Source organism: Tenrec ecaudatus, chromosome 10 (genome assembly GCF_050624435.1).
Source record: "Tenrec ecaudatus isolate mTenEca1 chromosome 10, mTenEca1.hap1, whole genome shotgun sequence".
NCBI classification, from domain to species: domain Eukaryota; kingdom Metazoa; phylum Chordata; class Mammalia; order Afrosoricida; family Tenrecidae; genus Tenrec; species Tenrec ecaudatus.
In genome coordinates this window covers 138,721,302-138,748,899 of record NC_134539.1, presented here as the reverse complement: position 1 = coordinate 138,748,899, position 27,598 = coordinate 138,721,302, and the positions used below count along the sequence as shown (strand labels likewise).

The window sequence follows — 27,598 nt, the reverse complement described above, 5'->3', positions numbered from 1 at the left end:
GGCCGCAGCGGGAGGGCCCGGGGGCGGGGAGGCCTGGCCGAGACCCGCCCCTCGGGCACCCGCGCGGCCCCGCGTTCAGCCGAGCCCCGGGCCTCCCCCGTGCCCCTCCCGACGCCCCGCGCCCTGCCCGCCGCGGAGCATCCTCCGAGGCCGCCCCCGAGCGCCCGGGGCCCGGGGCCCGGGGCTCGCCTCTCCCTGGCCCAGCCGCGCTCCCGGTTCGCCCCACAGGTCCCTGCCGAGAGGCGCTGGAGTGGGCGGCTGGCCGCCTAGGAAGCCCAAGGGTGAGCCTGCGCGGCGGCGGCGGGCTGGAGGGCCCGGGTACCGGCCGTCTGCACCTTCGCGTCACCCGTGCCCCGCGCGGTGGGGCGGGCTCCTGTTCGCGGGGTGTAGGAGTCGTGACTCTCCTTGTCCCCTTCGGGAGAAGGACTTTTTGAGGTCCACGTGCTGCCTAGCGTCTGGGGGTGTGTGGGGTGGCTTCTGAGATTGGGGGCCCCTCCTGCATAGTAGAAACCGACTCTCATTTCTCTACCTCCTCTTTGCGCTCCACTCTCCAGGCGCCCTTTGGGTCCGCTCCCGTTATTGGGGGTGGGGAGGCGAGATGCTTGTAGGCCCAGCCAGGTACTTGTTGAAGGGGGTTGGAGATGGGGACTTGAGCGAGCCCTCCCAGAAAATGACAGGGGAGAGGGGATGCCTTGGAGCTGAACGACCACCGCCAGGCACCTCTTGGACCAGCCTGCGAGGGCTGCATGTGGGTTCCACCACCTTGCAGAAGTTAGGGAGCATTGCAAGCCTCTCTTTCCTCATCAGTAAAATGGAAATATAATTGTCTAGCTCTCAAGAGTTGGTGTGGATTCAGGACAATGTCCTGTGAAATCACCCCACACTGTGCTTGGCACCCTGGGGTGGGGTGTCCTCTGCCAACCTTAGTGTCTCTTCTCTGGTCCTTGACAAGAAGGGGAGTATAATGATGTGGCCCAGCCCTGCTGACCCCTCCCCACCTCTGTGAGGGACCGAGCTGTAAGAAGGCCGAGTGAAGGTGCTTGGTGGAGCCTTAGCCTTCTCTCCACTCTCTCTCCCAGACTCGGCAGGAAGAGCCGGTGGGCACAGACAGGCATGCCTGTGCTGTCAGAGGATTCGGGTGAGTCTTCAGTGCTGGGATTCACTCTGCAGGCAGGGCTGGAGAGGGAGCCAGGCTGGCTGGGGCTGGCCCTCAGGAGCTGCCTTACCACCAAGCCCTGGGGCTGAGAGCCTGGGGAGCTGCCCAGGCTCCTGGGTTGTTTGTCGGTGGTGAGGGTGGGGGTGGGGTGTGTGTGTGTGTGTGTGTGCAAGTGGGGTCCTGAGGGGCAGGGCGTGCCCAGTACACCCATCTCTCTCCCTCTCTGCAGGCTTGCATGAGACCCTGGCGCTGCTGACCTCTCAGCTTCGTCCGGACTCCAACCACAAGGAGGAGATGGGATTCCTGCGAGACGTGTTCAGTGAGAAGAGCCTCAGTTACTTAATGAAGGTAATGCCCCGCCCTTCGGTCCTGTGGTAGGGTCTAGGGACCCTATGGTGCTGCCAGGTGAGGTTCCCGTCTGTCCCGCAGTGGTGTGGAAGAAAGTCCTGGTGATCTACTTCCGTAATTAAAAGCCAAATCCATTGCCTCTGAGTCAAATTTGGACTCCCTGCCGTTCTGTAGGACAGAGAGAAGGCACAGGTCTCTTCCCCTGGGAATTTCTAACTCTCTAAATCTATTGGGATTTGAACCACTGGCGGCCGAGCTGCGGTGCCACCAGGCTCCTTTCTGCAAGATTACATTCTACTTCCACCTAGGTGGGCGGTAGGAGGTGTTGGAATTGACTGGGCAGCAATGAGTTTGGTTTCCAAGCTGCCAGTGGGCTACAGAGGTCAGTTCTAGTCACTCCTCTTGCCCAGTCAGCAAAGTTTATCCTCTGCCACCCAGAGGGTGACCCAGTCTACAGGCCCAGGTGTCCTCGGTGCCGTGGGTGGGGTGGGTGGGCTCAGGGGCAGACCTGGGGCGGCTGGTCCAGGCGTCCCCAGCCAGAAACCTGCTGTCTTTGCAGATTCATGAGAAGCTCCGCTATTATGAGAGACAGAGCCCGACCCCCGTGCTGCACAGTGCCATGGCACTCGCCGAGGATGTAAGCTCGGGATGTCCCTTATGGTGATGCCCAGGGTCCTGTCCTCTTGCCCTACTGCCCTTGCTTAGCCAGGTGACCGACATCAGGAACCAGGGACTCCTGCAAGAGATGTCTCCAGGTCACCTCCTGCCTGGGCCTCCTGACAGTCAGGCAGGACGCTGAGTGTTGGACCAGGTCCTAAGACACAGTAACATGTGATGCCCACGCTGGGTGTGCCAGAGCAAGCCCGTTCCCTCGGCTGCACAATGAGTGTCTGGACAGGATCCTGGGGGCCAGACCGCCCTGAGGCCTGGAGCTCTGAGCTCGGACTTGAAGGCCAGTGTGAAGTCCCTGCGTTGCACTGGCCATTCCAGCCCCTCCATCTAACTCAGGAGAGGGACCGGCATGGGTGCAGGCCCCTGAATCTGCCTCCACCACCGAGGGTGACAGGTGCTGTTAGAAGCCTGGTTCCTGGTCCCAGTGCTGCTCTGTGATCAGACATATCACGCTCTGCACCCCGATTTCCTTCCAAAGGACTCAGTGAGGAACGGCTCAGACTGTAGAGCCACATGGTCCCCCTTTTAAAGCCTACTCCTGCCACTTCAGAGCGGTGCAGCCTTGGGGGCAGAAGATTGAAGCTGAGCCTCCAAATTCTCATGGGGGTACAGTTGGACCTGCCTCCTCTAGGCTCGTGGGGAGGGCTAACTGAGTAGATCCACGCAAAGCCAAGGGCATGCAGCGAGGGCTTCGCTCCCGTTGGGCTCCCCAGCCTCTGAGCTGAGAAGTGCCCCGGGGCCCTGCAGGGTCTGCCCTGAGCTGAGAGGGAGAGGGGAGCCTGTGCTGTGGTCTGCCGTGGCTGAGGGTCCAGTGTACAGGAGCCCTGCATCAGCCCCTGGGGAATGCTGGGTCTGAGGCCTGGGGAGCCAGGCTCTCCTGAGGAGGCGCCTGGCAGGGAGCCTCCCCCCGTGCCCCCACTGTCCATGGCATTCTCTCACCCTCTCCAGGTGATGGAGGAGCTGCAGGCCGCCTCCGTGCACAGTGACGAGAGGGAGCTGCTCCAGCTGCTGTCCACCCCCCACCTCAGGGTAGTCACGCTGCAGTCCCCACCTGCCCACGCGGCTTCTGGGATGGGGGGCAGGGAGTGCCAGGTCCTGAGTCTGAGTGAAGAACCGGGGCCGGTGTTGGTGGGTGGATAGCCTCCCTGGCATGAGACCATCGTACCGCTGCCCGGCCAAGGCCCCTCTGACCCTGGCGAGCTGCAGGCCAGAGCCCTCTGTGTCTCTGACTTCCCCGACAGGCCGTGCTCATGGTGCATGACACGGTGGCCCAGAAGAATTTCGACCCTGTCCTCCCTCCTTTGCCGGACAATATTGACGAGGAGTTTGAAGAGGAATCGGTGAAGATCGTCCGCCTGGTGAAGAACAAGGAGCCCCTGGTATGTGGCACCCCCCTCTCTTTCCCGTTCGCACCCCCATCCTCGCACTGCGGCCCTGCTGGGCCCATTCATCTGGGAAGAACCTCCCTGACGCCTTTGCTTCCTCAGTGTCAGTCCTATAGCAGCTGTGAGCAGGGCCCCCCTTCTTGGTGAGATACAGCACCCCCCATGGCCACGCGCTGTTAGCATAGTAAAGAACCCCGAGCTCTGTGTACAGGGCAGCCCCGACTCTGAACCCCTGCACCAGAGGTGGGCAAGGTAGCCTACCACCTATTTTTAGAATTGAAGTTTCCATTTGTGGTTTGAGTTGGGGAGGCCAGACCCCCACCCCTAATCACGGGTTCAGTAAGCACAATTGTATGGTTGAGACACATAAATATTATTTTAAAGTCATCAAGATCATGAGAGATAAAAGAGATATTGCAATCATGGAGTCAGACACATTTAGTGGTAGCATGCTCACCTCAGCCCGGCTTGGTGGTCCACGTGGAGAAAGGGGAAAGGGAAGGAGGATGGGAGAGGAGAGGGGGAGCCAAGCAAGCGAGCTCTCTATCGCTAACCCAGGCCTATGTACCTTTTGGGGTCGTGCAAGCCCACTGATTACAGGTAAAGACTTACATCACAGGAAGGGGTTGCACTATAGGTTATACAGCAATGAGAGGGGGACAATCTAGGGACATACACACAATAGGAAGAAGAGGGATTGGGGGTATACACGTGACAAGCTGGGCCATTCCTAGATTCAGGGTGGCAGCTTAACTTTGGATGTCATGGAGCTGGTTTGATCTGTTCTCTGGATCTCCATAGGAACCATTATCAGTAGGGTATGAACCCCACCTACAGGAACCAAGTAGATAACTGACTGAAGGCCTGTCCATTGTCCTTAACAGCAGGGAGTGGGGCCCACTACAGTCTGGCAACTGATCACCCTCAGGGAAGATGCCTGTAAGCTCTGACCTCCCCACACACAAGTTGTGTTGAAGCACAACCCACCCTCTTTGCTTACTGAATCTTGCCAGTGGCTGCCTCTGGGAGTTGGCGGGCTGGGAAGGAGACAGAAAGTGATAATCTTGTCTGAGAAAGGGGGGACTGGGGAGGCTTCCTGCAAGAAGTGATGCCCAGGCTGAATTCCTGGCAAAGGGAAAGGAGTTTGCCAGAGGGAAAAGGGAGGGAGGGGAAGGGCCTTGCCGACAGGCAGAACCACACGTGCGGAGCCCTGGACAGTCAGTGTGCTCAGCAAGTGCTGAGCTGCCCGTGGTGACTAGATTCCCAAATCTAAGGCAGGGCGGGATCGAGGAGGTCAGATCATAGAGGCCTGGCTTGTCCACGGCCGTCCAGTTGCTTCACCCGACCCCAAAGACAGTGGGGCGCACTGCGAGGTTTTAAACAGGAGCGATGCCCTAGTCCCCGAGCTCTGGCTGGGACGTGATCTGGCTGGGCCCCATTTCCCTTCCGTGGGTTTTAGAGGTAGGTTGAGAATCGGCTGGCCTGCTTTATCCTCATTAACTGTCCCTGCGAGTGGCAAGGGGCTGTGACATGAGAGAGGAGGCACTGGATTCAGTGTCACAAAGAGCTTTGCTCCTCAACAGCTGTGTGCCCTTGAACCCTGCTCCCTAAACCGAGGCTGGGATAGCGGTAAGGGTCTCACCGTCCATGCACCTCAAGTAAAGCCACCGCCCGTCGGCCCACAGTCTTGTGTGGTGCCATGACGCCAAACAGGAGTCAGCGGTGCTTCTAGGCAAAGATGGACTGGGAGGAAAGACCTGGACACCCACATCCCCCAAAATCATCCAACGAAAACCCACCACAATGATCTCACCCCATTGTGCACCGGGGCTCCGTGCCCTGGGACCCAACTTGAAGAGCACCTCTTCTGAGTGGGGCTGTTTCCCACTGCTCTGTCTCTTGGGGTGGGCAGCAGGAAGGGTGGGAGGTTCTATTGGGCTCAGTAAGTCAGAGTCTGCGGTTTGGGGCTGCTTAGGACCGGCCTGCTCTGTGTCCCCTGCAGGGTGCCACCATCAGACGGGATGAGCACTCAGGGGCCGTGGTCGTGGCCAGGATCATGCGAGGGGGTGCGGCGGACCGGAGCGGTGAGTGGTGGTCGTGCAGTCCGGCTGAAGGGACAGCTGTCTTTCCAAAGCCTTCCCCCTTTGCCTGTAGTTCTTCCCCCGTCCCCCCTGCCCCCCATGCCCTGCTTCTATCTGTTACTAGTCTGCGAGTGAGGCTGGGGTTCTTCTTGCTTCCCAAACCACAGAGCGTTGGGAGTGATTAGGAAAGAGCTCATGAACTGCTAAGGACTTTGGGAGGTAATCATAGAGCATATGGTTGGTGGGTCATTCTTAACTGGGGGACAAGAGAGACACAGTTTATGTCTCTCCCCCACTCCCCAGGTTGGAGTAAGCAAGCCTCTATTCCCAAGGCGGGGAGGAACATTTTGGTGGAAAGCATCGAGGAGCACTTGTATGTCTAAGAATGCCTTAACCTGGGAGGCAAACCCCTGGCCCTAGTGAGGAAGTTCTGTCCAGTGGTTGGGGACCATTGTGTGGAGACTTCTAGACTTTCTTAAACAGCAAGGAGCACAGACATCCCTCTGAGGTATTGTTAAAACGCAGATTCAGAGCCAGGAGCCATAGGCTGGCCCCCCACTTCCCTGGATTTGGCCTGGCTCAGATTCTGCCGAGCATTGCCTGATGCTGACGCTGGTCTGGGACAAAGCTGAGCAGCAAACAGAGCCTTAATATGCAGAGACACTTGCCAGTCAACACCAGGGGCTAATAGGTGGGTGGGATGCACCATCTTCGCTGTGACGGGCAAGTCTTCTCCCTGACGCTGGGCCTGCTGTCTTCCAGGCCTGGTGCACGTGGGGGACGAGCTCCGAGAAGTGAATGGGATCGCCGTCCTGCACAAGCGGCCCGACGAGATCAGCCAAATTCTGGTCCGTGCCAGCGCTGCCTGGTGGGCTTCTTCAGAGGCCTGGGCCGGGCTCTGCATGGGGCTGGCAGTTTTCATGAGGCAGCCGGGAAGAGGGGACGGGAAGAGTGGGCGTCCAGGCCCCCTGCCCTTCTCAGACTCTTTCTCAGCACAGACACTTTCCTTGGCTCTTGGGGTCGCTTCTCTGGGACCTTCTCAAAACAGCCTCTTTATCCAAAGGGTCTAGGACTCGGAGGGCAGCCAGTCCTGGGTTCAAATTCCGATTCCATCCCTTTCCAGTGGTGCCGTCTTGGACAAGTCATGAGACCATTCTGAATTTCACTCTCCTTCCCTGTAGAGTAGCGATAGAGCAGGGAGCGGTGTAATGGGTTCTTTATCAGGCTGCTGACCTCAAGGTCTGCGGTTCAACCCTGCCTGTCCCACCTTGGGAGAAAGACAAGGCTTTCTGCCACTGTAACGATTTACAGTTTCCGAAACCCACAGGGGCAGTTCTACCCTGTCCTATAGGGTCCGTGTGAGTTGGTATCGAATTAATTCCATGACAGTGCAGTTTTGTGTGTGTGTGTGTGTGTGTGTGTGTGTGTGTGTGGTGTTTCTCAACCCATATATGGTTCCCATTAGGCTGTGAACATCCGGAAAGCACTTCAAAGCTGGAAGGGGGTTGTCAGGCACTAAGTGCTAGAAGACAGCAACCTCCCGGTCCATTTGTGGGTGAGGGGAGGTGTAAGTGGGAACTGGACATGCGGAGCCCTGGTCCCTGAGCTCCTTGCCCCGACAGCGCACACTGTGCTGCTAAAGTCTGTGAGTTCTAGGGCAGGAACAGGACGCGATCTGGAGAGAGGAGGCTCTCTCCGAGCTCCCCCAAAGGAGACCCAGGTGGCAGACAGTCTGAATAGACACAGTTACTCCCCCTCCCGTTCTGGCCACTGAGCTTCATATATCCCAGAGCAGAGGGTCTGGGCTCCCTGAGTGATGGGTGCGGGGCCCTGTGGTCTGGGAGCACGCTGCCTGGACTCTGCTGGTTGGAGAAGAGGGGAGCCCTGGAGAAGTAGGGGTGACCTGACAGAGGAGAGGCCACTGAGGAAGATGGATGCAAAAAGGGAAATACAAACTGGGGGGGGCAGCCCTAAATGGGGCAGGAGAGAGGACAATGAAATGGAAGTAGCTCCTTCAGATAATCCCTGAGGAAAGAAAGAAGGTCAGGGCAGCCTTTGTGGCGAGGACAGGCAGGAGGGATGGAGAGTTGGAAATGAAGGCTTCTTTTGCCTTTTGGTTCTCATGTAAAATCTCCTGCCTTTTGTCCCATGAAAACACTGAGCCTTGGCTTCGTGGCTCCTGAGCGTGACTTCAGGGGCTGCAGCTTAGCCCCCCAGTTGAAGGGTGGGCTGCAAGAGAGGCAGTGAACCTGACTCTCTGAGCTTGAGTTTACAGGCCTGGGGCGTTAGACGAATTCACGGAGGGTCAGACCAGGAAGGTGATAGGGCCTGACTTTCCTCCCTTTTAGGCTCAGTCCCAGGGCTCCATCACCCTGAAAATCATCCCGGCCACCCAGGAGGAGGACTGCCTGAAGGAGAGCAAGGTAGGGAGCACTGGCTCCTTGGGTGCCTGGGATGAGGGGTGGCTGTGGTGGGAGGCTCCTAGTCAGCTTTCTGAAACAGTCATCCCGGGAGAGACCAGACGTCCGGCCCTAGGAACGTGTGCCCAACAGAGAACTTTAATGAAGTCACAGTGATTCATTTATTTGTACCCTGGGTCTTCCTAAGCAGCATTTGACATGGCTTGCTAATGAAAGGCAAGGTTATTTGAATAGAAATAGAAAACCCGCCTGTGAAGAGGAGGAGGAGGAGGAGGAGGAGACACTGAGGGTGCTGCATTGGGAACCAATTTAAGCAACTGCCATTTGTATAATTATTCACTCTATTCTGGAGCCTCCCTTTGGTGCTCGGGAAAAGGGTGAGTCATAGCTTCTAGGGTTCTGGGTGCAGAGGAGGCGGCCAGGGAGCAGGTCTTTCCCTGCTGTGTGGTAAGAGCTTCTGTCCCATTCCGTCCAGAGAAGCACAGGGGCCTTGCAAGGTGTCACAGTGCAGCGGGTGCCCGCAGAGGGGGCAAGCACGGAGGAAGGGGAAGACAAGTCGGGCTTCCTGGTGGAGAAGGGGAGGGGGTTTCCGGCAGAGGGGTCTGCATGTACAGAGGCTCAAGGGCACCGTGGAGAGGAACATGTTGGGGGATCAGCCAGAAAGAGCCAAGGGGGGGAGGGTGCCCAAGAGGGAGTGAGGAGTGTTGAGCTGAGAAGATGGTTTAAGGCTCCCTTCTGAATGGACCTCTGGTGATGGTGTGAGTTACAGGTTGGGCTGCTAACCACAAGGCCAGCAGTTCGAAACCTGCAATGGCTCCAAGGGAGAAAGATGAGGCTTTGTGCCCCTGTCAAGAGCAGCCATCCCAGAAACCTGCAGGACAGTTATGTCCTGTAGGGCCGCCATGGGCCGGAATCTACTTCCTGGAAGTGAGTTGGTTTTTCCCTCAATGGTTTCCAGCGCTTTGTTGAAGGCCTTGCTGTCATCTCTGCTTGGTTTGAGGTCCCCTAGAAGCTCATGTTAAGGAAGGACTCAATGCAAATAGTTGAATGGGAGGGGACCCCCAAGAAACACCAGTACAGGTGTTGGGGGGAAGGATAGGCAGCCATCCCACTAAAGGGGATGTAGTCAAGGAAGTGGCCACTGTGGACCACTGGTGGTTAAGCCCCACAGTCTGTGGTGAGGAAGTCCTTACTATTATCTGACTGAATCTTCTCTCATAAGCACCTAAAGGAATCTGCTTGCATCTAAGGAAACCCCCGTCTAATTTTCCTCCCAGAGAACAGGACTCTGGTGTCCTGAAAATAGGAACAAACACAGGCACGCTGCCTTTTGCTCCGGTGCGCTTTGCTGAGAATGCACCCTCCCCCTCGCCACCGCCCCCCCCCGCACCCAAGTCATTTCATTAGGACGTCATCCAGACACCATACCCTTCAGGAGTTCAGTCGTGTCAAGCGGCGCTGCACCATCGATACCCCAGTCACTTTCAAAACCTGTTCTTCCTCCCTTGTCCTCCTGGATACAAGCAGCGAGTCTCTCTGAGCCACGTTTCCAACGGTGTGTGGCACGCACCCCGTGTCTCCGGGTCCCCTTCCGGCCTTTCCCATGATATTTCGTGGGCACCTTTCCCAGGACGCAGCTGCATGCTGAGTGGACTGCAGCACCCCTTACGGACGCACTGGGAAAGCAAAACACTGGGCGACCCACTGCATGGCGGCCCCACTATGTTGCCCAGGCCTGGAACCCAGCCCTCCACATCTCCTCCCCGAGCCACTGACTCTAGAAGAGAATGAGGAGTGGGACAAGATGCCGCCCACCTTGGTCTCTGGAAGGGGGAAGACGGAGCTGGGGGTCGGCGCTCTGACAGCCCGAGACGGAAGCTCAAAGGCCCTTCATTCCCAGAGAGGGCTGGGAGATGTCTGCACAGGGTCAAAGGTGGGAAACCGGCAGGCCCCAGACCCAGCAGGCCGTCCTGAGGACAGCAGATGAGATACCCGTGGACATGTTCAGGTTGGACAGAGAAATCTCCGCCTGGACTCCCATCGATCTGTTTTCTGATCCCGGATGGAGTTCCTGGCTACGCGATCCCGAATGGTCTCAGAACACTCCAACGATGTGGGCATTGCATCTCCGAGTAGCTTTCTCTTCTCCAGGCTACCTGTGGCTTGACTGACCCTCAGTGAGGACGTGGACAGGCCTCTGTCCACACAGGGAGGCCAGCCTCACCGCAGCCCTTCCCCTGCAGGTGTTCATGCGGGCCCTCTTCTACTATGACCCTCGGGAGGACCGGGCCATTCCCTGCCAGGAGGCAGGCCTGCCCTTCCAGCGCAGGCAGGTCCTGGAGGTGGTGAGTCAGGACGACCCCACGTGGTGGCAGGCCAAGCGAGTGGGGGACACTAACCTTCGAGCCGGCCTCATTCCTTCTAAGCAGTTCCAGGAGAGGTAGGTCTGGGTGTGCTGGAGGGGCTGGGGGCCAGGGGAGTGGCGCTGGAGGGGCCAGAGGTACAGGTCTATAGCACGTCCCCAGGTCTCTGTCGACACAGCCGAAAGGGGTTCCCTGAGGTGTGTGTTCCCCTTGTCCCATAACTAGCAGTGGTGGCCATTTGGTTTCTAGATGAAAATAGGGAAATGTTTATTGTCGGTGCATATTTTAAAAATACATACTTGGAGAAAGTTGAGACACAAAATAGCCAAGTATAGAAAAGGAGGGGTCAGAAGATTACCCAAAGTCTTGTCGCTAAGCTGAGTAATTTCTTTCCTTCCTGCCTTCCGTGTGTTAGAGAATCTGTGGCCTTCTTATTTATTTATTTATTTATTGATCATTTGATTGGGGGCTCGTACAACTCTTATCACAATCTGGACATATGTCTGTTGTCAAGCCCATTCGTACGTTTGTTGCCACCACTCTCAAAATATTCTTTTGACTTGAGCCGTTGGTGTCAGCTCCTCATTTTTCCCCTCCCTCATGAACCCTTGATAATTTATAAATTATTATTATTTTTCATTTATGTATTTTTGACAACATTCACTTTCCCCACATTGCTGCATACGACAGTGTGATTTTAGTGGCTGTCTGATATCTTATCAGGGGATGTAGCATTCATTCACAGGCAGCAAGTATGGGTTATGGATTGAGCTGGTCTCCAAGGCACCTCTGGGGCCCCAGGGCTTCTGTGGGAAGAGCTGACCATTGGTTGAGAAAGCCGGGCGCTGGTCAAGCGGTCCCTTTATGTAAATGGGCTGGGTGCTGCTGGGAAGGAGGCCCGCTTCCTGCGCGTTCAGGCTGGGAGGTTAGGCACGCACAAGGAGCCCTGGCGGGGCTGAGTTTAGATGCTCAGCTGTGCAGAGGTTGGTGGTTCGAGCCCACCACCTGCCCCATAGAGGTGGCATCTGCTTCCCTAAAGCGGCAGCCTGGGAAACCCTGCTGGGCGGTCGCCCGTCCCCCCCCCCCCCGCCCCTACGGTTGCTATGTGCTGGAAGCCACCTGATGTCAATGGGCGGGGGTTTTCCGTGTTTGTGTGTTGGTTTGGGCTCATGAGAAGGCTTCTCGGAGGAAGGCTTGTACATGTGACTTCACTGCCTCCCTGTTCAGTTGTCTCCGATTTGTCCCTGATAGAGACAGACATAGACAGACAGACAGACAGAGATTGCACTCATTATCTTGCATGTTGAACGTGCCTACGTCCTCAGCATTCCCGGTTGTGCCGACCTGCAGGCCTGGCCTGTTTTCCCTCAGTGTTTGGAGGGCTCCCCTGGACTGGTCCTTGTGTCCCAGCTCCTGAGTCCTGTCCTTGTGTCCCCACAGGCGACTGAGCTTCCGGAGAGCAACGGGCACCCTGCCGAGTCCCCAGAACCTCAAGAAGCCCCCCTGTGAGTAAGCTGGCAGGGGTGCTGCTTCAAGGGGGCGACCAGGGTGAGGGTTCAGAGGCTTGAGAGGTGTCAAGGGCCCTGTCGGAGCTTGCTGGCCTCCAGAGGTGGGGGTGGGCTGGGCGTCTCTATCTGGGGCCCAGAGAGGACGTTGGTTGGCATGCTCACTTCGCTCCCCAAATTACCTGTACAACTGCGTTTGTGTGTCCCAGCGTTAGTGAACATCTCAAGGGGGGCTTTCGGATCCGGGAAAGGGTCGAAGCCACTGGAGCTTGCAGGGAATGGAGAGGCCCAGGACTGGCCCCTCTCCTGTATTGGAGTCCCAGACTGCGTGGTTGAAAATGCAGGCCACCCAGTAGTTCAGTTTGCAGTTCAGAGAAGCACCGCATCATTTTCCTGGTATAAGTCTGCCCCGTGCACTGTGTGGGCACCCTGCTATTCAAACCAAAGTGGTGCTTGCTCAAATCCCAGTGTCACCGGCGACCCACATTTGATCTGGCAACTTGGGCAGCACTTTACCTTTAAGAACAGACGTCCAGATGCCTGCTTACCTTTCCGCTGTCACAAGACCTCAAAGGCAAAGGCGAGGAAAGCTGGCATCTGCTCCCCCCATCCCCCAACCTCCCCCAAGGGGAAACCGGGCTTCTGAGGTCCACTGATTAGAGCTGACCTGGGTTTCTGAGTCCCTGGGATCAGAGGCCGAAGTGAGAAAGGAGTCTTTCCTTGGGTCTGACCTTTTGGGGACCAGAAGGTCGGGTGACGAGGTGAGAGACCCAAGCAGGCTCCAGGTGTCCTGGGTCCAGCTGGCTCCCCACTCTGCTCACTCCGCCCTCTGCGTCTGCCTTTGCCCAGGCGCCTCGGATCCCAGCGGGGCATGAGCAGGCCCTGGCCTCGTGGCAGGCACCCTCCCTCTGTGAGTCGCTCGCTGGCTCCATGGCCGATAGCCACATTCCAGATCTGTCTCAAGTTGGAGCGGCTGCTGAATAATTGGTTCTTAAGGCAGCTGCTTGTGATGCCAGGAGGTACTGGCTTCCTGAGCCCAGTAATGAGCCCCACAGAGGGGCACTAATGAGAGGCTCGGAGCTCAATAACGCACCACCGCTCACAGCGCGGAGGGGACAGATGGGGGGCTCTGTAGACACGGCGGGGGCCCATGGCTGCTCCCCGGCTGCAGGGCCTCTTGGTTCCCCTCCACTAACGCTGTCCCCCCGTCTGTCTTTTGTGCAAACCGCAGATGATCAGGCTTGTGACAAAGGTAGGCTGGTCTCGGCTTCACTGTGCGCTCTGTGGGCCCCCTTTCCCACGAGCCCCTCCTGCTTGTGGCACACCTCTGCCAGCTGGCCCGGCCTGTCCCAGAAGCTGCTGAGTCTCAAGGGCATGAGTCCCGCCCACGGGCCTGGCAGGAGGGTGGTGTGGGAGGAGGAGTGATAAGCCCATCCTTATTCATGGGGATCCCAACTCAAGGGGACGGCTGGCTCAGAACCCCTGATCAGGCCTGGAATCCCCACCTGGGTCTGGATGGGCAATTTGGGGACTAAGTATAAGGAGCAGCACACACGAAGACCTTGGGGCAGCCAGGACACAGGGCTCCTCCTGAGCCCCCACCGAGACACCTCGCCAAGGGGCCATGTTCTGGGCATCCCTGCCACGGCCCCTCTCGCTGGCTTGTGTCCGGCTCACCTGACTGGGCCTCCTTCTCTGTTTGGTTCCAGAGATCTGTGAGTGTGAAGGAAGCCCCCGGGGCCACTACGTGGGTAAGTACGGGGGCTCTTGCCTTGCACCCCTGGCCCAGGGGCAGCCCTTCCTGAAGCTCCTGGGTTGGGGGGTGGGGGAGACAGGCAGAGTGAGCTCAGGATGTCTTTAAGAGTAGCTGAGCCTGTGGTATCCCTCTCTCTCTCCTGGGCCTTGGGGCCCTCACCGCAGCTTTCACTGGAACCCTGGAAGGTGAGGGAGGGGATCATGGCAGGAAGGGCCTCCACGGCGATAGGGTGGCGGGGAGGTAAGGGCCAGGGACTACTCAGTGAAAGGCATTTGTGTTGTGAACATCGTCTTACTCATAGTTTCTTCAGTACTGGCACCAGCACCACACAGCACACAGTGATGGAGCCTCTCCCCAGTCTCCCAGAGGCCTTCACTGCTGTCCTCTGGGCCCGTGTTTTTGTTTTTAATCATTTTATTGGGAGCTCATACAATTCTTACCACAATCCATACATCCATCCATTGTGTCAGGAACATATGTACATTTGTTGCCATCATCCTTCTCAAAAGGGCCTGTCTTTTCAAAGGCTTCCGAGACAAAGCAGAGAGCTTTTGAAATCCCCCATGAAGAGCCACTGCCGTTTCGGAAGGCCACAGAGGCAGGTCTCCCTCGTCCCATGGGCCCGGTCTCTATGACGCGATGGCAGGGAGATTTCGAAATGGTTTCAGATTTACTGAAAAGTCATAGGAATTCCACGAGGAATGCCCATACCCTCTCCCCAGACCCGCTGCTGCTTAAGCGCTCGGCTGCAGAGTGCAAAGTCGGCAGTGTGAGCCCCCCTGCTCCCCCCTCCGGCCACTTGGTGGGAGGAGACTACAGCCTGGACCACCAGACAGAGCGGGTCTGCACGGGCCTCTAGGAGCCAGCCGTCGGCATGACGGGTTTATTTATGTGTCTAGCCCGATCTCACTGATCATTCCGCTGCTTTGGGAGCCACATATTTCCCCCTGAGCCACGGGAGAGTTCGCTGTGGGCACCTTGTCCTCTACGCAGTGATGTCACCGGGAGCGGGGAGGGGTGCCGGCCAGACCGAGTGGCCCTGTCGAGAGGGCGTGCCACCAAAATGACTGTCTATAAAACCGTTGTGCCGTGTTTCAGAAAAAAATGTATCATTTAAAAATAACTGTTTCTCTAGTTATCACCAGAAGAATTCTTTTTTTTAAAAAAAATCATTTTATTGGGGGCTCATACAACACTTATCACAATCCATCCATCTATCCAAGCATCAATTGTGTCAAGCACATCTGCACATTCATTGCCCTCATCATTCTCAAAACGTTTGCCCTCCACCTAAGCCCCTGGCATCAGCTCCTCACTATTCCCCCTCCCCCCACTTCCCCCTCCCTCATGAGCCCTTGATAATTTATCGATTATTATTTTGTCTTATCTTACACTGTCTGACGTCTCCCTTCACCCAGTTTTCACCAGAAGAATTCTTAAACCGTTTTCTTGACGTAGAATTTGCACGTCATGTAGTTCGGTGGTTCGCCCGTATTCAAACCATCCCCCAACCCACCTGGGAAGAGCTCTTGTTTCCCATCACCGTCCCCACTAAGAAGAGCATTTTTCACAAGTGCCGCTGACATGGACCGATCACCTGCCAGGCCCAGCCTGCGCTCCAGTGCTCTGTGAACCTTCTGACGGGCCCTCAGCTGTCTTTCTGACTCAGGGACAGGGATGTTCTGGTCACGCGGTGCGCCTGCAGGGGCTGCCAGCTCATGATGTTGGTTTCATGGTTGCCAGTGGTTTTGTAGTAGCTGATTCAAAAAGAGATCCTTTTCTTCTTCATGTTTTACTTCGATACTGTAATTTGTAAAGAGTGGTGACCACGCACTGCTTACCCGCTGGGCCACTGTCTGCAAAGTCGGCAGTTCGGAACCTCCAGCGGCTCCCGGGAGGGCGGTGGGGCTTTCTGTTCCTGCGGATGATGGTCTGGAGACTCACGGGGCACTTCTACCCCGCCCTCCAGGGTCGCTATGAGTCAGCATCGACTCGATGGCTTTGCGTATCTTTAGTTAGATTTGTTAACCTATGCTAATGACCTTTTTTGAGAATAAAGCAGTCATGAAAGGAAAACACCGGGACAAACGATTTCCCTGCTGCCGTTCACAGAGACCCCGGAGGGCGCAGTCCTGGGTTCTGCGGCTGTGACTCTTTTTCTTTCTTTCTTTCTTTTTTTTAAACATTTTATTAGGGGTTCATACAACTCTTATCACAATCCATACATATACATACATCAATTGTATAAAGCACATCTGTACATTCTTTGTCCTAATCATTTTCAAAGCGATTTGCTCTCCACTTAAACCCTTTGCATCAGGTCCTCTTTTTTTGCCCCCTCCCTCCCCGCTCCCCTCTCCCTCATGAGCCCTTGATAATTTATAGATTGTTATTTTGTTATATCTTTCCCTATCTGGAGTCTCTCTTCACCCCCTTCTCTGTTGTCCGTCTCCCAGGGAAGAGGTCACATGTAGATCCTTGTAATCAGTTCCCCCTTTCCAACCCACTCACCCTCCACTCTCCCAGCATCGCCCCTCACACCCCTGGTCCTGAAGGGATCATCTACCCTGGATTCCCTGTACCTCCAGCCCCCATATGCACCAGTGTACAACCTCTGCCCTATCCAGACCTGCAAGGTAGAATTCAGATCATGGTAGTTGGGGGGAGGAAGCATCCAGGATCTGGGGGAAAGCTGTGTTCTTCATTGGTACTACATTGTACCCTGATTGACTCATCTCCTCCCCTAGACCTCTCTGTGAGGGGATCTCCAGTGGTCGACAAATGGGCTTTGGGTCTCCACTCTGCACTTCCCCCTTCATTCACTATGGTATTTTTTTTTTTTGCATGATGCCTTATACCTGGTCCCTTCGGCACCTCGTGATCACACAGGCTGGTGTGCTTCTTCCATGTGGGCCTTTTTTTTTTACAGACAAGTAGTTTTGTTTTTTTTAACTTGAAAACAAAATCCAGTTTGAACCATAAATGCCAATATAGTATCTCCAACATACTTCTAAAACTGTGATTCTACTCAATGATGAAACAAAATTAATAGCGTAGCCTACCGTGAAGTTTCCATTCCAGCAGTTAATGCTTCCTCGGGACGACTTGTACTTTTAAAACGCCGCCTAACAGACTGTACAAAGGCAAGGGCATTTTCTAAAGGACTTGCCCAACCAACGGTGTGCAGGTGGATAGCACAACTCAGTAAACGTTTGGGAAAGAAACAAAGGAAGTATTTACCTCAACGGTGTTTTAGAGGCTCTGCTTTTTAAGCAAGAAGCAGAATGTTTTTGTGTTTTCATTTTTTCCCTGAAAATACTTATATTTAACCCTACTGGATTATTGGCATACAGAAAATATGCACTACCATATTGTGAGGTAGACATTCACCTGATTTTTCCCCCTCTCCTGCAGGTTGGGACCTACACTCATTTTAAAACTGACTAATCCCAGGAAGGAAACCCCTGCCTCACTGTTCCTAATGCCAGTGAACAGGCCCTCAACCCAAACGAGCAGCCATTGGGTTGTTCACGGTTCATAGCAACCTTGTAGCACAGGCTTGAGCTGCCACTTCCGTTTCCGGGACTGAAACTGCTGTAGAGAGAGTCGCTTCTTTCTCCTGCACAGAGGCTGTAACGCTTTACTACGGGAGCAGAAAGCCTCATCTTTCCCCAGATGAGCGGCTGGTGTGCTTGAACCACAGACCTTGTGGTTAGCAACCCAGTGTGTAACCCAGGAAGCTGCCAGGGTTCCTTACTTAAAAGAAAACCGCCTTCCACTCAGTTACTGTTGTGATTCAACGTGGAGAGGTTGAATGTAACAATGTTGCTCTTGGTATTCACACAGCCCGAGAAATGTTACATTTAATTGGTTTACAACCACATTACCGTGCATTACTCTATGATGAAAACTGATCATGGACATTGCTAAGGATTCTGTGTGGTCTGGCATGGCGGAGGCCTGTGGAGAGAGCAGTGGCCCCACGATTTACAGGACAAATGACCTGATTCTGGTGATGCCGCTCTGTACCAAGGCCCGAGGACATTCTCTTATAGAACCTCAGGGCCGGTAGCAACTTCTGGGAATAAAACATCACAATGTTGTTATCTAGACTACTGTTCTTGTTACATAGCGACCCTGCAGGATAGAATAGAGCTGCCCCTGGGCTTCCAAGACCTTAAGTCTCTGGTAGCAGCAAGCCTCATCTTACTCCTGTGGAGCAGCTGGTAGTTTCAAACTGCTGACCTTGTGGCCAGCAGCCCAATAAACTCGGTGGCAGGGAGGCTTTGGTTCACATTAACATTTTCATCTTTTTCCCAGCGGTGTCCTTTGTAGCCATTTCATTGTTGCAGGATCCAGTCCGGGGGCCACACACTGCATTTGTGGATGTGTGGCCCCCTCACACGAAGGCGCAGAGTGGTGAGGAGACTTGCTCTAGGCTGGTCACAAGCCAAGTAAATAGTGGCCTTGAACTCCAGTTTGGGGGCTGCTAGGTGGTCACCTTTCTTCATGCTTCCTGCTCTGACATGAGGCATGGTTAGGAGAGACCCGTAGTACTCAGTCCCACCTGCCAGGTCTAGAGGTCCTGAGCCAAAGGGTGTGGCATCCCTCTGTCCCCGCCCCAGCTGGACTTCGGAGGAGCTTCCGGCTGGGCCGCAGGGAGAGGCTGGGCAGCCCACAGGACGGAAAGGCCCCCGCGCTAGCTGAGTCTCCAGAGCTACTAACCTACGAGGAGGTGGCCAGGTACCAGCAGCAGCCCGATGAGCGGCCACGCCTGGTGGTTCTGATTGGTAGGTGATGGCCTGGGCCTCCCAGGGTCGGGAGGGTTTCTTCCTGGAGAGGCAGGAAGAACGTCAGCGGGGACTCTGACCAGCCCCCCCCCCTCTGCTCCCCAGGGTCTCTGGGAGCCCGACTGCACCAGCTGAAGCAGAAGGTGGTGGCAGAAAACCCACAGCAGTTTGGCGTTGCTGTCCCACGTAAGAGGACTCCCGGGCCAGTGTGCACATATGTGTGTGCACACGCACGTGTGCGACTAGTTCATGGAAACAAACGCCCGTCTATCTCTGTCTTTGCCCTTACTGTGAATCTCATGGACCCACAGACCCTGCAGGCTGCAGGCGTGTTGTGGGACCCGGTGGTCCACTAGGACTCTCTGAAGCAGAAACTAGAAACCTGCCTGCTCGGTTTCTGCCCGGGCTAAGATGGGGGTGCAGAGCACGTGGGAGGCCACGGGGCAGACTCAAGCCGACACTGAGAAAGGGCGTCTCAGGCAGGGAGGGCCATTCCCTGCCTCTTCACAGTGACACTGCCCTCTGACCTCAGCATCTCTGCTAGTCCTGGGAAGCCGAGGGGCCAGGTGAGTGACATTGATTGGGCAGGTACACTCCTGAGGATTCTCTGATTGTCCTCCCACTACAGGCAGCCAGGGAGGCTGAGGTCCAGTGGGCAGGAGGTTCTGGTTCTGAATGTAGTGAGGAGAAGGAAGGGGAGGAAAAACAGCAGGTTCTGTACCAGGAGCATTTTATGTGCTAACTCAGCTCTCCCAAGAACTTGGGCTGTTTTCATCCAGTACGTCAGAGGAAGATATGGAGGCTCAGAGAGGTTAAGGAACCTACTCAGGGTCACAAGGGACATAAGTGGTGGAACCAAGAGTTGAACCCAGGCAGCCTCGCCCCAGAGTCACAGGCTTAACGAGGCTGTCCAATGGTGTCTTGCCTGCTCCCTGTCACCTCCTCCCCCCAGCTGTCCTTGTCCACATCAGCGCACACTCTCGGCCCCTCTGGACTCAGAGGGATATAGTTGGGGTGCCCAGTGTGAGCCGATGCTGTGGTGACAGTAAAAGGAGCTCCCCAAGGAATCTGGGCCGGGGCAGCTACAAAGCCTTTGCTTCACCGCTCCTTGTTGTCAAATGCCGAAGGATCAGGAAAGGGTTCCCGGAGGGGATGATGTTTATACTGGGTTTTGCAGGATGAATAGGAGTTTTCCTGGCAGAGGCAGCAGGAAAGGCTGTGTGTGCAGCAGGCACAGTGTACTTAGAGGGATGCAGCGGTGTTGGGGAGAGTTTGTGTGGAGGGTGTGGTGGGAGATGAAGCTGAGCTGGAGGTTGACAGCAAAGGGGTCTGGGAGGGGGGCACATCAGAGGCCTAAGCAAGGGGGTGACGTGGCCAGAAGAGTGAGCCCAGTGGTTCTGCCAGACCAAGGTGCCACATACACCCAGAACACGCCAAGCTTCAGAGGGCCAGAAACAGCCCCCCCAGACCCCTTCTCTTATGGAACGCTCTGGAAAGGGCACTGTGTCCCTTCAGGCTTATTCATGTTCCATGGGGGACCTGGATGTCCCTGGGGCGAGCACATCTCAATTTTACTATGGAAATCTGTGGGAAAATACACTGCGCTGGGAAATTCCCACACGGCCCAGATGCGTGTGAATTAGTGCCGCACCTGCCGTCAGATTGAGACGTGATGGCATCGGGAATTGAGAACCTCCCCTCGGGGGTCATCGAGAAGAGGGCCCCTTTGCTCTCCTAAAGGGAAGCGGAGGGAGGCGTCCGAGCGGAGAGGGAGGGACCCCCAGCGCCTCTTCCAAATTCATCCCTGAGGACGTTTCGTAGGGTGGTTCAGGACATGCGTGTGCCTGGGACAGACCTCGATGCAGACAGACTGTGACAGACAGACAGACTATGACCGCCTGGCGGTAGGACATTAGGCCCGGGGAAGGGTTGGCCTCTCTGTACCCCAGTTCCCTCCACTACCAACGGGAGGTCTCATTACGTGAGGGGTGGGCGGCACAGGTTGGTTTGCCGCCTGCACCTGACAAGTGAGCAATGTGGGCCCATGCTGGGCACCGATGTGCCTCCGCCCAAATGTCCACCTCTTTTTCTCTTCTCTTTAAAGACACTACCAGGCCCCGAAAGAGCCACGAGAAGGACGGGGTGGAGTATCACTTCGTCACTAAGCAAGCCTTTGAGGCGGACTTACAACACCACAAGTACGCTGGCGGGCTGGGCAGCTGTGGGTCCGTGTCCCCGGTGCCTCTTGCCTTCCTGGGAGGGCTGGAGGAGGCGGTGGGAGAGCAGTCCGGCTGGGAAGTCTGGCTCACCTTCTCTGTCAGAGACCTTCCCCGTCTGGTGGCGTTGCAGGTTCCTGGAACATGGCGAATACAAGGAGAACCTCTACGGGACCAGCCTGGAGGCCATCCGGGCAGTCATGGCCCACAACAAAGTGTGCTTGCTGGACGTGGAGCCCGAAGTGAGTGCCCGGGCTCGCTGGGCATGTCCAGCCGGCAGGGACTGAGAGCTTCCAGGACACTCGAGTTCAGTCTAAGGAATTCTCTGTCCGGTGCTAACTTCACCAACTCAGGACAGGGCAGAGCTGCCCCGGTGGGCTTCCAAGATGGTAACTCCTGACAGGGATGGAAAGCCTCATCTTGCTCCCATGGAGCTGCTGGTGGCGTCAAACTGCTGACCCTGCGGTTAGCAGGCCGCCTCATTAGGCCCTGTGGGATCGCATACAGGATGTTGGACTAAACACATCCACGTTGCGTCTCTGGCTGGTGGAGACGGGCTTACGAAGGTGAATTAGAACAGGCCACTTGCAGCGAGTGGGCCTTTGGGCTTGACCGAGACCCGAGTCACAGTGGCGGCTCTGAGCAGCTGCCCAGTTGAAACCCGTTGGCGTGTGACCGGTGGGATTAGGACCTCTTCCACGGAGACCACGAGACCACGGCTCCGGGTTTCCAAGCCCTTGACAAGCAGGTTTCCCAAGGAGGTATTTGCAAAGAAAAATAATCTTGCCCTTCCTTTCCCAGGCTTTGAAGCAACTGAGGACCCCGGAGTTCAAACCCTACGTTGTATTTGTGAAGCCTGCCGTTCAGGAAACCAGGATGGCCCCTCCCGTGTCCCCAGCAGCCGAGGCCATAGCAGCCCCACTTGTAAGTGTAAAGTTGCTTTTTCTTTTTCCTGAAGCGTAAGAGGGGCTGTTCGAGGGGGTGATCCCAGCCGTGCAGGGGTGCTCGCTGCCCGCAGAGGGGCGCAGGATGGACAGTCTTCCCAGTCTGTCTTGTGGTGACGCTTGGAGAGAGCCACCGGACCAGACACTCCGGTGGGACCACAGCGGGGGTGACATTGTCTGGGCTTGTTCTCCCTGGCAATAAGGATCTGACACCTGCCTAGGGAGTGATGAACCCCGAAACCAAACCCAAGTCTTTTAAAGTGGAAGCAGTCGTTATCTGGGAGGGCTTGCTGTGTTTTAACCATGTGGGTTGTTTGGGGCATTGGGCCGTTAACAGCTTGCCTGAGCTACGGTTCTCGTGCCATCCAACAAAGAGCTTAAAGCGTGCAGCTCAGGAGGCTTGAGCATCCTCACAGAGCAGGCTCAGAGCTCATCCCTCCCAACAGAAAGCTCAGGCCCCTTAGCAGTCGGCCCCATTGCCTCCCAAGCCCTCAAGCACTGCCATCTACCCCCCCCCAGACGTGCCCCGACAGAGCCATTGAAACGGAATGGTATACACGATGTGGCCCTTCTGTATCCGACTTCTTTCTCTGAGCACAGTCTCTCCCAGGTGCACCCACATTGAAACACGTACCACACCTCATTCCTTTTCGTTGCCGAATGCTCTTCCAGGTACAGACGGCCACATTTTGTGCACCTGTTCTTCAGTGGACGCACCTTCGGGTTGTTTCCGCTCTGTCACGGATGCTACTGCTTTGAACCCTTGCGACACGTTTCAGGGGTGGAAGGACCCCTGGTGTACGGTCCACAGTTCAAGCCCACCAGCCACTCCCCAGGAGAAAGATCAGACTTTCTGGTTGTGTAAAGATTTAAGGCCTCGGAAGCTCCTCGGGGCAGCTCTTCTCTGTCCTATAGGGTCGCCCCGAGTCGGGATGGACTCCATCCATAGCAGGGAGTTTTCTGTGTGGACACACAAGTCTGTCAACTGCCCGAAAGGCCTCCTGGAAGTTGAATGCCACGTTGTCACTACCCTCTCTGTTCGTGTCTGCGCGCTTTGTTACAAATGGGGCATGGTCATCATTTAAAATGTCAAGGTCGGGACACCTGGCTCCCCTCGCCTCTGCCATGCAGGTGTGGGACTCCAGGGGAGAGCGGCCCTGGGCTTCATAACCACCCCTTTCTCCGCAGGAGCAGCAGCAGCAGGAGCTGGCCGCCTCTGCCGCCTTCATCGACCAGCATTACGGGCACCTGGTGGATGCCGTGCTGGTCAGGGAGGATCTGCCGAGGGCTTGCTGCCAGCTCCAAGTGATCTTGGAGAAGCTGAGCAAGGACACTCACTGGGTACCTGTCAGTTGGGTCAGGTAACTCGGTACTAGAAGGTCCTGGCTGGAGGGGACCTCAAAGACCATCTCGTCTGGCCACCCTCTTGGTACCATCGAGGAATCTCCGGCGTGGGCGGGGGTGGAGTCCCCCTTCAGCCTTCACCCTCCAGAGAATGATAAGCGCCAAGTTTCGTGTGTGGTTGGTTTTTGTCCGTTGTTTCTCGAAGCGTGACCCGAGAGAGGCCTGTCCCACAATAACACATTTCATTCATTAAAGCGTCACAGGCAAGCTTGAGCACGAGTCTTTGTACCACAGTTAAGCAGCCACTGCCTTTGTGTCGGGGTCTTCATGGATGGGTGTGGTGGTCTGATGGTGAAAACTCCCAACTCGACTGCCAACCACGAGGGCAGTGGTTGGAGGCCACCAGCCGCACGTGGGAAAACGATGTGGCAGTCTCCTTCCGGAAAGGTTGGAGGGCCCGTGAGGCAGTTCCACTCTGTCGGATGAGTGCACTGTGAAGCAGCAGCCGTGGGTTGGTTGGGTTGGGTCGGGTCGGGGTTCTGGTTTTGGATGGTGTGTTAGTCTGGGTAGACTAGAGAAACAAATCCATGGACATTCATGTGTGTATAAGAAAGAGCTTTATATACAAAAGCAATTGAACATTGAGAAAACATCCTAGCCCGGTCCAGATCAAGTCCATAAGTCCTATATTAGCCCATACGCCCAATACCAATCTATAAAGTCCTTTTCAGACTCACTCAACACATGCAATGATGCTGTATGTAGAAGATCACAGGCCAGTGGGTAGAAAGTCTTTGGATCCAGTGGCATTGGAAACATCTCAGCGCTGTCAGGGGTCTCTGCATGGCTTCTCCAGCACCCAGAGCTGCATCAGGGTAGGTCCATGTGTCTTGTCAGCTGCTATGTCTCCCAGGCTGTGAGCAGAGTCTCTCACCTCCAAGGAGGGAAAACCAGAATTCCCAGAATCCTCAGGGGAAGCTATGCTCACACAGAAGCCTCATTGGCTTTGACCTGATTGACAGGCTAGACTCCGCCCCTACATGCTCACTCCTTAAATTAACAATTATATAACTACCACAGATGGCACTAACAATTTGCTCTCGGGGATGAATCTGAAGTTCGGTGGTTCCAACCCACCCCAGAGGTGCCACAGAAGAAAGACCTGGCGATCATAGCTGTAAAGATTTTGTTTTTGATGGCCAGGAAAGCCCGAGGACACCGTTCCACTCTGTAACACACAGGGGACTCCGTGCGTCCGAGTCACGTGGATGGCAGCGGGTTCCGGTTAATTTATAAAGAAAGCACCAACCTGCGGGGATGGGTAAGCTTTAGAACATGGCCACCCTTCCTCAGCTTGATCAGAAGCTATGTTGTTTTGCCAAAAGGATGGTGCACCCCACAGAGGCTCCCTGCCTTCAAGTGCTAAAATGTCGATTTTCCCATTTTTTGGTAGCATTTATTTGTCTGTTCACAAATGACTTGCTTCTCCAACTTTTTAAGTTGTTCTCCAGCCTCTCCCCAGCCCCCCACTCCCTACCATTGAGTCAGTGCCAGCTCATGGCAATCCTATAGAGCAGTGGGTCGCAACTCCTTTGGGGGTCGAGCAACCCTTTCACAGGGGTCGCCCGATTCATAACAGTAGCAAGATGACAGTTCAGTAGCAGCAACAAAAATCATTTTGTGGTTGGGGGGTTCACTACAGTAAAGGGTCGCGGCGTTAGGAAAGGTGAGAGCCACTGCTATAGAGTGTTTCCAAGTCTGTAACTCTACGAGAGCACTTACCCTCATCTTTCTTCTACGGAGTGACTGGTGGATTTGAACCCCTGACCTAGCGTTTAGCAATCCATAGCTTAACCTGACAGAGCCACTGTGGCTCCTTCCAGGCTCACGTAGCTGCTAAAAAGAAAAGAAAGTGGCTGTGCTGGGGTTTGAGGTCGTCTCCCGAGGGTCAGCGCTGGTCACGGCGACACTGCCGCCCCACTCTTTTGTGGGCCCCCAGGAGTCCCTGGGTGGAGCAGAGGCTTACGTGCTGGACTGCTAATAGAAAGGCTGAGTGCAAACCCACCCCAGGGCACCTCGGGAGACAGGCCGCTGCCTTGAAGACCCCATAGACCCCAACGCCCACGCGGGGTCGCGGTGAGTCAGAACAGACCTGCCGGCAACTGACAACGATGGAAACGACCCATTCAATAACTGGCTTAGAAGAAAGGAGCGTGTTCACAACTGGCCTTCACAACAGTGGACGGCATGGCCATGACTGCTGGAGAGACACAGCCTTACATGGGTGCAAACTTCCAGCTGATCGCTCTTGAGTCAAAGAGGGGACCAGGCTGCGAGGGAAGTGCTGGGAGAAGGGGGCATGCTCCCATGTGGGAGTCTCTCCCTCTGGACACTCAGCTCTCCTGGTAGACCCACCTAAATACCCTCACACCCACAGAACTTTCATGGCCACTTCTCGGCAGCCCCGCTATCTCCAGAGGTGGGATTTGAAACCAAGCCAGTGGGTCTTGAGTCCTTCAGGACAGGGTGGAGGGTGGGGTGGGGTGTGAGCTTGAAGGGTGACATGTGCTTGACAAGAGGGCCAAGCTCCAAGGCAGAAAACACTCATGGTCCAATCACTTTGGAGAATCCCTTACCCGGCCACCGCTTAGCAAGCCCCGCCTGGGTGGGGGGGGGGTCCTCGGCAAACCCCACCCACTTGGCCTTCACTTTGTTGGCGTCTTGTACTTGTCAGATGACCTAGGCCAGCGGTTCTCAACCTTCTTCATGCCGCGACCCTTCCATACAGTTCCTCATGTGGTGATGACCCCCTCCCAACCATCACATTATCTTCATTGCTACTTCATCACTGTCATTTTGCTACTGTTGTGAACTGGGCGACCCCTTTGAGGGTCGAACGACCCTTTCACAGGGGTTGAGACCCACAGGTTGAGAACCACCCGGGCGCTAGACCGACTCTGGTTAGATACCAGGAAACCAGCACAAACAAGCACTGCCTGCTTTGTTTCCTGTTTGGGCAGCTTCCCAATCCCCCAGACAAGCCATGTCAACAGCTGCAGAATTGGTGAGGGTAAAAAAGACAGGGCCCCGGGGAACAACCGGGGCTGCTCCAGAGAAATACACCTGGTCACGACTACATTTCTGTGGAAGGTGTGTAAATGCAATTCTGGGTCCCATTCCACCCATCAGGGAATTGAATTGGCTTGGAATCAGGGACGAGGGACAAGAAACGGCAAGGACAATGATGATTTCCCCGGGCATCAGGAGTGGGTCAGCAAGATGTAGTTGTAGCTGGCCCTGGCAGCTGTCTGTTCCTGGAGCTGCCGCTTGAAGCTTGGTGCTGCTGTTTTCTTTCTTTTTTTTTTAATTGCCAATATTGCCTTTATTTTTTAATTAATAATTTCTTGGGGGCTCTTACACCCCCTTTTTTTACATTTGATTTTTATTTTATTTTTTAAAACATTTTATTAGGGGCTCATACAACCCTTATCACAGTTCATACATATACATACATCAATTGTATAAAGCACATCTGTACATTCTTTTTGTGTGTGTGTGTGATTCATCTTTTTTTTTTTAAACAATTTATTGGGGCTGATACAATTCTTTTCACAGCTCATACATATACGTCAATTGTATAAAGCACATCTGTACAGTCTTTGCCCTAATCATTTTTTTCTCTTTTCTTCTTTTACATTTTATTAGGGACTCAAACAACTCTTACCACAATCCATACATATACATACATTAATTGTACATTCCCTGCCCCAATCATTCTCAAAGCATTTGCTCTCCACTTAAGCCCTTTGCATCAGGTCCTCTTTTTTTTCCCCCCTCCTTCCCCTCTCCCCCCTCATGTGCCCTTGGTAATTTATACATCGTTATTTTGTCATATCTTGCCCTACCCGGAGTCTCCCTTCCCCCCCTTCTCTGCTGTCCCTCTCCCAGGGAAGAGGTCACATGTGGATCCTTGTAATCAGTTCCCCCTTTCCAACCCACTCACCCTCCACTCTCCCAGCATCGTCCCTCACACCCTTGGTCCTGAAGGTATCATCCACCCTGGATTCCCTGTGCCTCCAGCCCTCATATGTACCAGTGTATAGCCTCTGCCCTATCCAGCCCTGCAAGGTAGAATTCGGATCACGGTAGTTGGGGGGAGGAAGCATCCAGGATCTGGGGGAAAGCTGTGTTCTTCATCGGTACTGCATCGCACCCTAATTAACCCATCTCCTCTCCCAAACCTTTCTATGAGGGGATCTCCATTGGCCGACACTTGGGCCTTGGGTCTCCACTCTGTACTTCCCCCTTCATTTAATATGGTATATATATATATATATATATATATACACACACATATATATATACATATACACACACATATACACATACATACACACACACATATATATACACACACACTTTTTTTTTTGCATGATGCCTTATACCTGGTCCCTTGGCACCTCGGGATCGCACAGGTCCGTGTGCTTCTTCCATGTGGGCTTTTTTGCTTCTGAGCTAGATGGCCGCTTGTTCACCTTCAAGCCTTTAAGACCCCAGACACTATCTCTTTTGATAGCCGGACACCATCAGCTTTCTTCGCCACATTTACTTATGCACC

The 27,598-nt window shown here is 55.0% G+C and overlaps 1 protein-coding gene across 1 annotated transcript; it reads left to right on the top strand.

Annotated features, from left to right (window-relative positions):
• MPP3 (MAGUK p55 scaffold protein 3) lies at positions 1-23,239 on the top strand. The gene is made up of 19 exons (XM_075561923.1): positions 1-281; positions 1,080-1,138; positions 1,386-1,504; positions 2,064-2,141; positions 3,125-3,205; positions 3,418-3,555; positions 5,564-5,645; positions 6,405-6,490; positions 7,991-8,065; positions 10,306-10,502; positions 11,866-11,930; positions 13,162-13,182; positions 13,640-13,681; positions 18,312-18,476; positions 18,582-18,662; positions 20,581-20,674; positions 20,826-20,934; positions 21,494-21,616; positions 22,825-23,239. Exons 2-19 carry the CDS (start codon positions 1,114-1,116, stop codon positions 22,999-23,001), a joined length of 1,758 nt encoding a protein of 585 aa, XP_075418038.1. The 5' UTR covers positions 1-281; positions 1,080-1,113; the 3' UTR covers positions 23,002-23,239.
• The last annotated feature ends 4,359 nt before the right edge of the window (positions 23,240-27,598 follow it).

What these genes read in the sequence shown, in the direction of transcription:
- MPP3 (XM_075561923.1), top strand. Translation starts at nt 1,114, where the DNA reads ATGCCTGTGCTGTCAGAGGATTCGG. An exon ending in ACTGCCTGAAGGAGAGCAAG is followed by an intron (nt 8,066 to 10,305) that starts GTAGGGAGCACT and finishes CTTCCCCTGCAG; the next exon opens with GTGTTCATGCGGGCCCTCTT. An exon ending in TCTAAGCAGTTCCAGGAGAG is followed by an intron (nt 10,503 to 11,865) that starts GTAGGTCTGGGT and finishes GTGTCCCCACAG; the next exon opens with GCGACTGAGCTTCCGGAGAG.